Here is a 14,939-nt window from a genome sequence, read left to right as displayed (position 1 = left end):
TACTGTTTTATTATTCCAGAGAAAAAGGAAATCATTTTTAAAAATTTGGACCATTTCATCGTAATGAAGTCTATGGGAAATGGCCATTCCGTAATGCGGACCTTTCTGGATAACGGATCCCATACCTGTACTCTAAAAAAGGGAAGTTTCCCTTCAAATTTAAAGTCTTGCTGAAATATGTAAACTAATCAGCTTTGAATCTCATCTCTGCTATTTAGGGTATGTCTATTCTGACTCTCTCCAACCGAAGTTTGAAAAATGGCATCTGTTTTTGCCCGGCTATTAATCTGTATTAATACATATATAATATATTTATGTAAGAGCATACCGTATTCGCTCAGAGTCAGATGGATGGGGCATATGATGCCATGTTGCATCTTCCATTGCTTGTTGATAAAGCTGATCTGTGGTGAGGGGGACAGGACCCAAAGGACAGACGCCCAGCGAAAGAGGGATGTTCACTTCTGAAAGCTGCGTGGGTGGCTGACTGGAAGGCGGCTGAGCTGTTGTTGTAGTGATAAGTATTTCTATAAGGAAGATACAAAATTAAGCAGGGCACTTTTAAAAGAAAATGTATGCATTTAAAAAAGTACTCATTTGAAAGATCAAAGTGTAAATTGTTTATACTTGAAAGGATTCTGAATTCAGAATCCACCAGTAATCAGTCTAAGAATGAAATGACTATTAGTTTAGTTCAGAAATAATAAGCCATGAACATTTACCTCGTTCAGCCAGGTGAATAGTAGGAACTGGGTCTTCTAAACCTGACCCAATAGCTGCTCTTTCAGCCATGGATTTCAAGGTGCTTAATGGCTCTGGAGCCTTAATGGAAGAAAAAAGAACAGAAATTTGGTACTCCATCCTAGTAACAAACAACTCCTGCTAGGGAATGCTGGAATTCCAGCACACAAAATATTAACCACTGCTGGATTGCCAGGTCTAATTTTTAAAACCAACCAGAGACAGCTACAAAACCAGCCCAAAACTAGCCAAGAGGCACTTCAAAAGTAGCCCAATATAGAAACAAGTCTAAAAAAATAAATGAACATGTGAAAACTCCTTTTTAAAATTTTCACTGCTTTGCAAATTTTTCCACAAAGCAAAATGGGACAGATTCACCCATCACAAGGGGCGTAACTACAGAGGGGGCCCCATAAGGCCCTAATACATATACAATTTAAATAAATATTGGTAAAACAGCCATACCTCTAGACATTTTGGTGGCCAGCAGATTTTTGCCCCAAAATTGTCTGGAATTGAGGAAAGTCACCGGAAAATGTTTAAGCGTGACTGGAGACTGGGGTACAGAGCACAAAATCGTCAGTCCCCATTGCATGCTGGGTATTGTAGTCTTAGATTAAACTTAGCAGTTGGCAAATTGTTAAAAAGGAGATTTTGTAAACTTACTGTTAAATCTTTTTCTCTTCAGACACTTGGGGGACACAGGGACTGTGGGGTATAGTTGGTACATCCAGGAGGGCAGGACACAACAGTAGGAAAAAACTAGCCCCTCCCCTACTGGCTATACCCCCAGCAGGCAGAGCCTAGACCAGTTTGTTCCAAAGTCAACAGGAAAAATGTTATTAACCGTAAACAACTTAATACTAAAACGTAACATGTCTGACGGAAAAATGAGGCCTCAGTCCAGGGTGGAGAAGCCCTGTGTCCCCCATGTGACTGAAGAGAAAAAGATTTAACAGTGGTATACAAAATCTCTTTTTCTCCAAGTCATCTTGGGGGACACAGGGACAGTTGGGACGTACCAAAGCTGTCCCCTAATACCTCCGGGTGGGAGAGTCAGGCTTAAGTGGAAGTGACCACTGCTGCTTGAAGCACCTTTCTGCCAAATCAAGTGTCAGAAGCCACAACGGTATCGAAATGGTAGAATTTAGAGAAAGAGTGGACCGAGGTCCACGTAGCTGCCTTGCACAGCTGTTCTGCGGATGCTTGGTTCCTGAACGCCCAGGACGTACTCATCCCCCTAGTAGAATGGGCTGTGAGTCTAGCTGGTGGCGTTTTGCCACTCGCTGAATCGCTTGCTTGATCCAGCGTGAAATGGACGATTTTGTGGCCGCCTTTCCTTGGTGGGGGCCTGAAGGAATGACTAATAAGGAGTCCACCTTGCGAATGTCCCGGACTCTTAGGATTGGAAGGTGAAGGACAGAAAGTCAGTATCGTAATTTCCTGGTTCAGATGAACGTCAAATACTACTTTGGGCAGAAAAGTTGGAATAGTGCGTAGGACCGCCCTATCATGGTGAAAAACGAGGAAAGGTGGTTTGCATGACAGTGCGCCGAGTTCTGAAACACGTATTGCAGAGGCAATAGCCAGAAGGAAAACAGTTTTCCAGGTAACTGATCCGGTTCAAATGGAGGGTCTTGAAGGGCTCGTAGAACTAAGGTGAGGTCCCATAGAGGAGCTGGTGCTCGATCTGGAGGAGCCATATGTGCTACTCTTTGCATGAAAGTCTTTGACATCAGGCAAAAGAGCAAGCCGTCTTTGAAAAAGGACTGATAAAAGATGCCTTAAGTCACAAGTATCTGCTTTATGTCGAGAGAGATCAGAAATTGCCCCGGGGACATGGCTGCAATGACTGATTTGAGAGACTCCATCTTGAATTTTCCAAAATGGGTCTTACCGTCCGTCTTTCTTGGGTACTACAAAGAGGTTTGAATAGTAGCCCTTGAAAAGTTCTGCGGCTGGTACATGAATGATCGGGTGTGATAATAGGAGGTTGGAAACAGCGCCTAGGAAGGCTGTCCTTTTGTTTGAGTCCTGTGGCATTCTGGACATAAAGAACCGATGGGGGGGGGGAAATTCCAGGTGGTAGCTCTGCTTTACCACCTCGTGGATCCAGGAGTCTTGAAGGAGTGTGGTCCACACTTCAGCAAAGGTGCCGAGCCTGCCCCCTATCGGCACTGTGACTGACAGCGGTTCGACACCGTGATGCTGAGGCAGTCTTGACCCGGACTTAGGAGTGTGCTTCTTGCTCTGTCCTCGGTTTGCGAATGACTTTCGTGGTGGTGACGATCTTGTTTGCTTGGTTTGGGAGCCACGAAAAAACGTAGCCCTGCGGAAGGAGGGGCGAGCCTTGGGCTGAGGCAGGAGGGTACTCTTGCCCCCTGTGGCTTGGCTGATAATCTTATCCAGGTCGGGCCCAAAAAGAAGCTTGCCTTTAAAGGGGATGGATGTTAGAGACTTCTTGGAGGAAACGTCCGCTGACCAAAGTTTCATCCAGAGTGATCTGCGGGCTGCCACTGAGAGGGACGATGATCTACTGATGACTTGAACGGCATTGAGTGAAGCTTCCCAGATGTAGTCGTTTTCTTCCTTTATCTGGGATGCCCATTGAGAAAGCTCCTGTCGGTTTGCCCCGGCGGTCATGGCAGTGAGTAAAGAGTCTGACCAGGACTGATCTGCCCTGCTAACCCATGCCATGGCTAGGACAGGGCGTAGAGAGGTGCCTGAAGCAGAGAATGCGGATTGTAGAAGACTTAACTTCTTGTCCATCGTGTCCCTGAAAGAAGAGGCATCTGGGACGGGAAGGGCAGTGTTCTTGAAGAGCCGGGATACCGGCGGGTCAACTGAAGGTGGCATTGACCACTTTTAAGTAAGCTCCTTGGGAAATGGGTCTCTGGAATTTTCTATTTGTTTGAAAACGTCTCTCTGGATTAAACCATTCCTGTTGGATGATCAGATCTAGTTGCGAGTGAGAGGGAAAAACTGGTGAAGTCTTACTGTGACATTTGAACAGGCTCTTAGCGGTGTCAGATGAGGCTCCTGGGTCTTGGAGATGAAGGGTCTCAAGTACCGAGGAAATTAAGGCATCCACTGACTCTGAATAATTCCTGTGTGAATCCTCCCCCTCCTTGTCTGAGTCTGATGAAAGCTCACCCTCTGAGCGATCAAAATCCTCTCCAGAATCTGGTAGAGATAGTGGGAGGGGAAAGACTCTCATCCTCGGATGGAGAAGGAGCGCTGCGCTTAGAAGTTCTTGCCCTGGGCTTGTCAAGGCGGGAAAGCAATTTATCCAGCGACTGGGCTAATTTTGGTATCCCAGAAGCCAGTTGTGATGCCCATTCAGGGGTGGGAGGTTGTCTATGAGGTGGAGAATCTCTATGCAAAGCTGATGATTCTCCTTGACAGACTTGGCTTTCCTGGGGAGGAGCAGGTTCTGGACCAATCTCAGGTGGTTTGCACTTACTACATAAAGGTTCTTTGTGCGCAGAGGGCAAACGTTTGTGGCACGTAGCACAGGCAAAATATCTCACTTGTGCAGTAGATGCCCCCCCTGGAAAAAGGCTTGTCAGTAGTTCCCTCAGACATGGTAGTGACAGGCACTATAGAATATAGACAATAAACAGTTGTTTGACTAAGTACTGAATGCGGAGTCAAAATGGCGGCCGCGACTGAGGGCGCGCGCTGAGATTATGCGCCAAAAAACGAATGCGCACCAGCAGCTCGTCGGCGCTCCCTCTCAAGTGGCCATTACCATCCCTGGGCCCCAGTGTCCCCGTTTCCACCTAATAAATATCTGTCAGAACTGAAAAGTCCATACAGTCCTCCCCCTGTACTCACAGCCTAATGCGTCCTCTTAGGATTAGCGCTCCTCCCCACAGACCCGTGTCAGTAGGAGGCTGCACTCACATGGCATGGAAGGGATAAGGGCAAACAGCTACATATAGGTAAAGGCTTTACAATTCCATTAAGCTCTCCCCTCATGCAGGCAGTGCATTAGGGCTTGCAGGGGGCCCATTAGGAGACTGAAACCCGCTCCCTAAGGTAGGGAGAGGGATATGTGAGGAGAGAAGGCAGCACAGATAGTTTACTCACGGTGTCCTGAATACTCTCCTGTCATCTGGCCAGTCAGTTGCCACCTATGGGGAAAAAGGGGGGACCTGAATAAGACTGGGTGGTCCTGAATATCAGGGACCCCGGAGACAGGTCCCACGTTGGGGAATGCCTATGGGGAACCTCTGCTCTGTGTAGAGGGCCTGGGCATTCCCTAGGTGTCAAACAGAAAAAACAAAATAATGAAGAGTGGGTAGAATAACGTCCTATCCTCCTGAGGACACAACAAAAACTGGTCTAGGCTCCGCCTGCTGGGGGTATAGCCAGTAGGGGAGGGGCTAGTTTTTTCCTACTATTGTGTCCTGCCCTCCTGGATGTACCAACTATACCCCACTGTCCCTTTGTCCCCCAAGAAAACTACATTACCCAACATGCACTGGAAGACGCAGGCTTGGCACATTAGGGCAAGAAAAAAAAAAAAAAAAAAAAAAAAAAAAAAAAAAAACTTTGGCTGGTTTCCAAAGTACAAACCAGCTAAAAGCCCAAAAAGTAGCCCAAACCTGTACCTTGGCTAGTCTGTACTTACAAAACCCGCCTGGGTTTTAAATTAGTAGCCAAATTTGTCTGGAAACCCGCCAACCTGGACAACCCTGAACCACGGATTTATTTGTTATGCTGTAAATAATGATAACCGTGAAAACATACAATAAGTTATCTATCCTCTTAGGCAGGAACGGATATTGATAAATAATCTCAAACGCGTCGTCGATGTTAAGGACAACACATAATGAACAGGACATAATCCTTTACCTTAATCTCTGCTGTAGATGCAAACGGAGGTGGCCCGTTTAGCAATGGCTGACTGGGTTTTGGATCACTGAAGTTTGGTGTTGGCGAACTAGGAGGGTTTACATTTAATGGTAACAATAAACTAGGTCCAGTGCTGGTACTGCTGCTGTTAGCTGGCTGAGATGAACTGCTGATATCTTTCCTGAAAACAAAAATAAATGCAACTTCATTGTTCTGCAGAACTCTGGGAAACAATCACAATAAAGGGCACCGTTTACTTTCTTGGTATTCACTAACAGACCCAACACACTAGTGAAAACAAGGTTAAGAATCAAAGTTATTTTGGAATTAAATTTTCCTAGCAACTTGAGGCTAGGGATTCTATGGTAAGTCAGTCCTCTGGAATTAGCAGATATGTTATACTATAGACAGCATATTTCCCATCCTGTATTAAAACGCAGCAGCCTGAGGCATAAAGGAGAAGGAAAGCAATCACTAGGTAATCTCCTTGTGTGTTACTACATAGTTATGCATGAATGATACACACTGCATGGCCCAGGGTCGGACTGAGCCGGCGAAATACCAGGAAAAAACCCGGTGGGCGCCGGCTCTAGTGGGCCCCGCCGACCCAGATCCACACCCTGGTTTTCTTCCTTCCCCAGTTACGGCAATTAGCAGTAGGTGCACTGATGTGAGTGCGCGTTCTGACGCGCATGTGCGAGCGCATCAGCGCACTTGCACGCACACACGCAGCTGGGTTTGTTGCCGGACGGAAGGCCCTGAGGCAGCAGCCCCTAGGGTCCGGAGGGGGGCCCTGAGGCAGAAGCCCCGGGCTCCCCAGTCCGACCCTGACTTTTCCTATACAAAGACAGCAGTAATGAGTTATGCAATAAAGAAAGGAAGGAACATCGACATTAAAAAAATGTGTTTTAAAGTAATACAAATATAATACAGTGTTGCCCGGCACTGGTAAAACTGCTGTGTTTGCTTCAGAAGCACTACTATTGTTTATATTAATAAGCTGCTGTGTAGCAATGGGGGCAGCCATTCAAAGGAGAAAAGGCTCCAGTTACACAGCAAAACATAATGATGTTATCTGTTATCCACTATTTAACCTGTGCCACAGCCTTTTTTTCAATTTCCACCATTGCTACACAGCAGCTTGTTTATATGAACTATAGAAGTGTTTCTGAAGCAAACATTAGTTTTTTTGTTTTTTTTAAGTTTTTATGTTTAATTTTCCAGGAAAGAGGGTACAAGGGGATTAAAACCAAACAAAACATAACATGGTTCACAAGCATAGTTGTATTACACATATCTTTTCTCAGTGTCTCAATATACCACAGTACAATATCACAACAAACCTGTGTTAAGGATGCAATACTATTATCTTATCTCTAGCCCTGGGCATTGAGGATCTTATACTGAAGGATGAAGCTAGTTCCTGCTCTGTCAAAGGGTGCTTATCTGGAATCTCCACCAGGTTTACTTCTAACCACGGGCTCCATATACTATCAAACTTTGCCGGGCAGCCCAAGCCACATATGTAAGTTTAATGGATGGTAGCACTTTATTATTTACTAATTTGACCCAGACATTTATTATCGGAGTAACCTTTCCCATCCAGCCCATCACCACAACTTTTTTAGCATAGTGCAGCAGTATTCTCATGAGTAATAAAGTCCTATTCAGGGGGAGCAGATCCTCTACCAGCCCCAGTAGACAAACCTCAGGGGAGCACACTTGGGGTAGGTTCAGATTGTCTGCTAAGTATTTTTATAACCTCCTCCCAAAATATATGCACTCGGGGGAAACTCCATGCCAAATGCAAAAAGGACGCCTCTGCCTCCCCACAGCTTGGACATTCACCTCCAGTCTGTCCGCCCATCCTCCGAATCTTTTCTGGGGTGCCATAAAACACATAAGTTGTTTTACCAATGCAGGGCAACAGTAATTGATATTTTTGTTTCTTTAAAACACTTTCATTTTTTGGTGTTACTGTTCCTTTAAGTTTCCTACCTATAGGGATATGATCTTTAGCCCACGGTGCACATGCACCTTTTGCATCTCAATATGAATGTTACTTTGGATCTGGAAGGAGTCAATCTGTGGGGCAATGAAAGAAGCTGGTTGTACTTACGGAGAGCTGGTTGGTGGGTTGTGAATGACAGACGGGCTTGATTGTGTCTGGCTACTATTATTGAGTGAAGATTCCATGAAGTTTTCTGCTACAACTGAGCTGTAACCTGTGAAGGCAGGAAAAGAAGCCACTGATTGTAAGGTTACATTTTCTCCTGTGATTAGGGAGAAAGTTCCTGCTGCAACTGCCGGCACACACCCCCCCGCAGAACTATGCTGCTCGTTAAGCTGACTATTTCAACCTGACAGAAGTGGGTGTGGTCAGCAAAAATCTAATGCTATTCAGTAGACCTGCGAAAAAGACACTGCCCAAAATGTTCTTTTGTTGAGACAGCAACACCCAAAACTTTGACAACCTGCTATTACATGTAATCCAGACCACTGCACTGATGCAGAACCCCCTTTTATTAAAGTGCTGACATGATTTAAATGGGGTTTTTACCTTTAACCTTTAGGATCTTATAGAATGAAAAGCTTTAAAAGAAAATGGGACAATCAGTCTTATAATATAATATATGTTTAGAGTTTCTGTATCATATGTCATACTCTTCTACCTCTTTCCAGCTTTTAAATAGGGATCCACTATCCTCAGGAGCAAGGCTTTCAATTTTTACTTCTTATTACTTTTTTTTATTATTTAGCTCTTTTCTTATGTGTCTTCCAGTCTTATTCAAACCACTGCTTGGTTGCTAGGATAAACTGGACCCTAGCAACTTTTTTTTATTATTTAGCTCTTCTCTTATGTGTCTTCCAGTCTCATTCAAACCACTGCTTGGTTGCTAGGATAAACTGGACCCTAGCAACCAAAGAGCTGCAGAAAGAGAGCTGCTCAGTGTCGGACTGGGATGCCAGGGGCCCACCAGATAAACTTAGGCTGAGGGCCCACTTTCCAAACTATTATATCTCCACTCCTCATTCTACCACTTTTATCTACTAGTCTCTTTTCTCTACATACTATACTCTATTATTACATTATTAAGCCTCATTGTTCCTATAAAGAAATAGGGAATGACCATGAAAAAGACCAAATGGTTAGAAGCAAGAGGCCCACTGACACCTGGGCCCCCCGGGAGTTTTCCTGGTATCCCGGTGGGCCAGTCCAACACTGGAGCTACTAAACAAAAAGCTAAATAATTATTAAAAACACAAAGCATAAAAAACCAAGAGCAATTGCAAACTGGTGATACAAAATAATTTAACTACCCCTTTATTTACTACAAATGTGCACATCTGACACTGAGCAACACATCAACCAACATGTCACTTGGCAGAAAGAATACAACTGGAATGCTATAGCTACACTTATCTGATTAAAACATGTAAAACTAAACCTATGTAACTGTACAGTATTTCACTTACACATGCCAAAGTGTAGAGGCATGCAGGTTTCATATACTTTGTCTAAAATGTACCAACACATGACCTGCTACTGGGTGCAAATTTAGCCTTTAGCCAAGCTGTGACCGGACTCATTCAGATACCTCTTTACATGAGAGTATTTGCAGTCCTTAAAGGAGAACTCAACCCCTCCACCATAAGCCCCCCCCAAGCATCCAGACGGGCTTTAGTGTAAAAAAACAAAAAACCCTTTAAAAAAAATCCTCACCCTTTAAGGAGAATTCAACTGGTTTCCAAAATAACCCCTACCCCCACAGACCCCCCTCCCCCCCCCAACCTAGCTGCCGGAAGATGGCTGTGGTAAACTCCGATGCCTGAATCTGCACCGAGGGGTAAGTATAAAGTTAGGGGCATTTCTCTGGGGGGCAGCTAGGGAGAGGGGACTACGTGGGGTGGGTTTTTTTTTGGGAAAATGGTTGAATTCTCCTTTAAATGCAGAGAAGAGCAGCGGAGCTCCCTGTCACCATCTTGCAGATCTTCGTGTAGTCTTTGGGTCTCAACGCCTTCACGAAGCCTGCCGGCGCATGTGCTGTGGGACCAACTCGGCTTCAACTGCGCATCAGCGATGAGATCCAAAGGCTACACAAAGATCCCCAAGATGGCTACCAGAAGCTCCGCTGCACTTCTCTTCATTTAAGGGTGAAACATTTTTAATATTTTTTTTTTTACACTAAAGCACATTGCGGGGAGGGAAGCAATGACTGGAAGCTTGGGAGGTGTAATGGCCGTGGGGGGGGGTTGAGTTTTCCTTTAAGGACTGCAAATACCATCTGCAAAGGGGTATCTGAAGGAGTCCGGTCACAGGTCTTCATGAAGAGTGAGTGTGTGTGTGTGTGTTTTGAGTTCCCCTTTAAACAACATGTTGGCACCCACCTGCTTAGTTCACTAGCCATAGGTAAAATCATTACAGTATAATTCAGTGGTTTACAGCCTTTTTTGTTCCAAACCACTGCCTCTGTGGTCTAACATTTGTCAAGACCCCCTTTATTTGGGGTTATAAATACACCGTACAGGAAAACATTGCACACTGCAATGATATATACGAAACAATGCTAAAAAAAATCACGCTAAATGCCTTCAAGGGGAGACTGGTGTCCAGCATTGGCCCCTTCTACAACTCTCGGGCTTGCTACGGAGGGTAAGTCTCATATTTGAAAGCCTCTGGTATAGTGTAATCACCTAAAATGTATAGAACAAGCAATAAGTAAAATATGCATTGCTGCAAGGACTTACTGGTGGCTCCATTTTGCTTGCTTGTATTTTGTTGAGCACTGGGCGGCCTAGGCTGAGAAGTGTTTGTATTGGATGACGGGGGAGCCACTGCTTGTGCATAAGGCGTTGGTGTGCCAGGCGTGTGTCCAGAAGTTGGGTTATTTTTGCTGCTGTTACTGCTGCTGCTGCTGTTCGTGCTACTGCTGCTGGACATTCCTCCGTTGCTGTTTGTACCCGGCCCGTTTCCAAGTGATGAGGAGGTACTGGAATTGCTTCCTATTTGGTAACTTGGCGTCACTGGGGACTGTGGATGATGATTATTATGGACACTTTTTGAACCGTTCTTTGCTGGTGACTTTAAAACAAATAAAAGAACCCCACAAACATTAACTATGCTAAACTATGCTTCTAGAAGCTGAATTTACAAGGCCTTATTTATAAGGTGTATAAACTATTTGTGTGCCTAAAAAAGATGTAAAATTTGCTATAAAAGTTGGCATATTTAAAACAGATTGATGCCATTCTGTTATGCATGAATTAATGGCATGTCAAGCATCTCATTAACCAATTAATCTATCTTGTTACTTGCTTATATTGCCAATATGCAATGAATGTATAGAGAAAAGTGGCCCAGAATTACAATTTCTTTCATTACGCAAAAAAAAAAATTACTTTTGGGTTTGCATTTTTGATGAAGGTGCATCACAATACAGTTGTGGGTAGTGGAATGCATCATTCAGTATGTTTATTTTGCTTGACAAAAGCAAATTTTTAGTATGTATTACATTTAAAATGTTAAATTTTTTAAATTCTATGGAAACACAATTGCTATTCTCTTTGCTGCTGTTCCAAAATGATATAAAACATTGAAACAATGTTGCAGTAGTAATCTTGCACCTAACCAAGTCTCCAATTTTCACAAAGCCTTGAACGTTTTATAATTAAAGGAAAACTTTACCCCCAAAATGAATATTAAATCAACAGATAACATGATATAAACTAAGTGGCAACTTACCAAATTGATACCTACAATCCCAGGGGGCGCCCCCCCCCCCTTTTTTTTTTTAAATGTCAATTTTCTATTTAGGATTACTCAATGGCACATACTATTAAAGAATTATATTATTATGAAATTGGTCTATTTACATGAAGAAGGGTTTTACACAAGCTTTTTTTTATGCCATATCTTTTTAGAGAGACCTACATTGTTCGGGGGTATAATTTTCCTTTAACAGAACCAAAAAGGGGAATAGTAGTAGTGATGCGCAGGCCAACAAATTGTCAACCCATGTCGACCCTAATTCGCCCTCTCCCAACCTGGGTAGATACAACACCATTCCTTATAAACCTACACCGGCCCACCAACCTCACAAGAGGGGGCAGGAAGGCACGTGTAGATATATTAAACATTGGAGCAGTGCTTGACCAGGACAGTTTGACAGAGAAAGCTAAGAAATAGAAACAGTTGGAAGGATCTTAAACTCACCTGACTTACTTCACTGTCAGTAGATCGACCACGAATTTTCTTGTCATCCTCAGAGTTTTCCTGAAGAGAGAAAGAAAAAAAAAAAAATGTTAAGCCCATAAAATTGACCAAAAAGACATATTGACTTCCCCTGAAGTCGCCACCATAGAACTGGAGCTTTCCCGGACTTACAGCACTTACTGTGGTACACGTGGCAGGACTAGGTGGAATCGGAGAGCTAGAGGTGGTGGAGGTGGGAGTGCTGCTTGACTGATTAAAGATCTCATCCTCCATGTGACTGTGACCTGTTGGGGAGGTAGCTACCAGCGCCTGTGCTAAAAAAAAAAGAAATAAAAGAATTGATAAGGATACAAGGAAAATTTACTGAATATTAAAAACACATGTACGAGCACTGAGGCTAAAAACAATGTATTAAAAATGTTTCAAGAAGCCCATGTGAAATACAAGACAGCCCTGCACAGGTGCAAGATTGTGAAATCATATATATATATTATATATATATATATATATATATATATATATATATATATATATATATATATATATATATATATATATATATATATAATTTCACAATCTTGCACCTGTCCAGTCCATTTCTCAATCAGCAGTCCGGATAGAAGAAGCATGTCAAGCATGTTTACACATCAGTATTAAAGGGGTGGTTCACCTTTGAGTTAACTTACAGTATGTTATAGAATGGCTACTTCTAAGCAACTTTTCAATTGGTCATTATTTATTTTTTATAGTTTTTTTTTTAATTGCTTTTTTCGTTTGATCCAGCTCTCAAACGAAAAAAACAAATGCTCTGTGAAGCTACAAATTTATGGCTATTGCTACATTTTATTCCTCCGCTTCAGGCCTCTCCTATTCATATTCCAGTCTCTTCAGTCTTCAAATCATTGGTTGCTGGAGGGAATTGGACCCTAGCAACCAGATTGCCGAAACTGCAAACTGAAGAGCTGCTGAATAAAAAGCTAAAAATGAAAACCAATTGCAAATTGTCTCAGAATATCCCTCTCTGCATCATACTAAAAGTTAACTCAAAGGTGAACAATCCATTTAATGCTACAAACAGATAACTAGGCCTCATTCTTTATTCATTGGCAAGGTAAGCAAAGCCATATTTTGCACTTTGCCCTAGTCTATACAGCTTGTGCACCAAAGCAAGTGAAAAGAGTTGAGTGTCTGAATATGCAGGTGTCCCAATCCAACCGAACTTGAGTAGCATTCAGAAGCAAAAGTCATATACTTACTCCCTGCCAAGTATAGAGCTAGACTGTGCTCTGCACCATGTACCAGATTTTTAATCCGATAACTGCAGAGCGAAGATTTTTCACCTCTTAGTGCTTTTGTACTTGCATCTGGGGCTATAACATGTAATGCCTCATCTTTTTAGGGGGGTGGTGATAAGCAGCCTTTAAACATTATTCGAAGGTTACTGAACTACAGTATACATTGAAGCAAAAGTCAGACTTTAAATGATTGTTTTAGAACTACTTACGAATGTCTTCTAAATCTAGGTCATCGTACAGAAACTCATTCTCCTCAAAGTCTGGGTCCTGTGAGGAGTCCACGTAATACTCTACATCATCCTTAATCTTCCGAACGGAATCAACGTTAATGGAGTCATTGTCCAACATTCGCAGAATCGTTTCCAGCATTCGGATGTGATGCCTGTGTTTCTCTATGTGCCGTTTCAATCCTTCGATCCTGTCTTGCTTCTGCTAACATGAGCACCAGGAGTGCCACAAAAAGAAGTGAATAAAAGCAAAACAGAGCAGGGTAGTCTGCACCCAATTAACAAATGATTAACACCGTTTAATGAGAACTGTAACAAGTGTGAGCTTCCTGAGTGAGTAGCCCTATGACTGGTTCTTTGTAGTTACTATAAGTATGATGTGTTGGTTTATAGAGTCTGCAGCCAACACACCACTGAATGATAGCCACACTAAATGTATCACAAACACAACATGTGTTCCATTAAATGTAACTCCATACAGTGGCTATATATAGGTCAATACCTTTAGTTTTACGGTTACTAGCTCTTTGTCATCATGTCTCTCCATTTAACAAACCTCTATTCTGCTCACCCTTCCTAACAGTACCACTTCCCTGGCTACACCTTACCAGCCCAGTGCTTTTTCTTGCTTTCCCCTGGCAATGCATATTATCAATGCCACCTATTCAATTCACACTACTCTAATACCATTGCACACCTCATCACTGTGGACGTATGTCTTGCCCAATTAATCAAGGGCACTTGAAAACCAGTTAATTATCATCTGAAAAAAACAGGAGAAGGCAATTTAGCCTTGTTCAATTTACAAGCCCTTCTATACTGATGACTTAATACAAGTCCCTCACCACCACACAGGATCAGTATGCCTGATTTTTGCAAAATAACTTGTGTAATTCCCTTCTTCACTCCCTCCTCACTATTTGCCAGATCTCTGCATTCCCTCCAGTCCTCCATTGTACACCATCAAGTGCCTCATATTTCTGCTTTTCTACCCACTGCCAGTTCCCAACTCTTCCTTTCCTCACAACATATATTATTTTTGTACAGGTACGGCGCTTCTCCTATCAGTTTCACCTCTCTTCTGGCCCCTCCACTGTTCATATGGCACATTCTCCCTTGCTGTTGATTCTGATACATATGCCACCTTCGCATCCCAACCTCTACACATGTTCTGCTCTAACATTTTTAGTATGCTTTGTTGCAGTCCTACTGATATGCATAAAATACATATACCTGTAAGGAAACTTATTGCTGAAATATTGAGCATAGCCTGTCACACAGCTACAGATTCCTTGCAATTAAACAGTAGGCAAAGTGTATGTTCAACATAAGCCATTTTCATCAACTTATGTTGAGCTAGGGGTGAACTGCCCTTTGAAGAAAACGAAGCTATCAAGTACTTGAATGAATGAGAAATTTTAAACTTACATCCTTATCTCCTTTCTTTTTCTTTGTGTGTACCAACAACGATTCCACTTCACTTTCAAACTGATCCACTCCCATGTTTAATGAGTCTATCGTGTTCTGTGAGGAGAGATAAAATACTTTTTTGATAGTTTGTTGCTCATTAGTAATTCAGTGCACCACCACCCAAACCACAAC

At 42.9% G+C, this 14,939-nt stretch overlaps 1 protein-coding gene across 22 annotated transcripts in view; it reads right to left on the bottom strand.

Annotated features, from left to right (window-relative positions):
• Positions 1 to 14,939, bottom strand: part of cnot3.L (CCR4-NOT transcription complex subunit 3 L homeolog) — a 41,692-nt gene that overhangs the window by 2,395 nt on the left and 24,358 nt on the right. For 13 of the 22 annotated variants that reach the window (XM_018226260.2, XM_018226241.2, XM_018226243.2 and 10 more), the window contains 9 exons: positions 14,766 to 14,861; positions 13,320 to 13,542; positions 11,987 to 12,129; positions 11,816 to 11,875; positions 10,351 to 10,684; positions 7,721 to 7,826; positions 5,602 to 5,782; positions 723 to 822; positions 329 to 527 (listed from right to left, as the gene is read on the bottom strand). In XM_018226260.2, coding sequence (XP_018081749.1) covers positions 329 to 527; positions 723 to 822; positions 5,602 to 5,782; positions 7,721 to 7,826; positions 10,351 to 10,684; positions 11,816 to 11,875; positions 11,987 to 12,129; positions 13,320 to 13,542; positions 14,766 to 14,861 — 1,442 coding nt within the window. The remainder of the gene's footprint in view (positions 1 to 328; positions 528 to 722; positions 823 to 5,601; positions 5,783 to 7,720; positions 7,827 to 10,350; positions 10,685 to 11,815; positions 11,876 to 11,986; positions 12,130 to 13,319; positions 13,543 to 14,765; positions 14,862 to 14,939) is intronic. The other 9 variants (XM_018226248.2, XM_018226251.2, XM_018226250.2 and 6 more) reach the window with 9 other exon arrangements.

This window comes from Xenopus laevis, chromosome 7L (assembly GCF_017654675.1).
Source record: "Xenopus laevis strain J_2021 chromosome 7L, Xenopus_laevis_v10.1, whole genome shotgun sequence".
Classification (NCBI taxonomy): domain Eukaryota; kingdom Metazoa; phylum Chordata; class Amphibia; order Anura; family Pipidae; genus Xenopus; species Xenopus laevis.
This window is presented reverse-complemented; position numbering and strand designations above follow the sequence as displayed.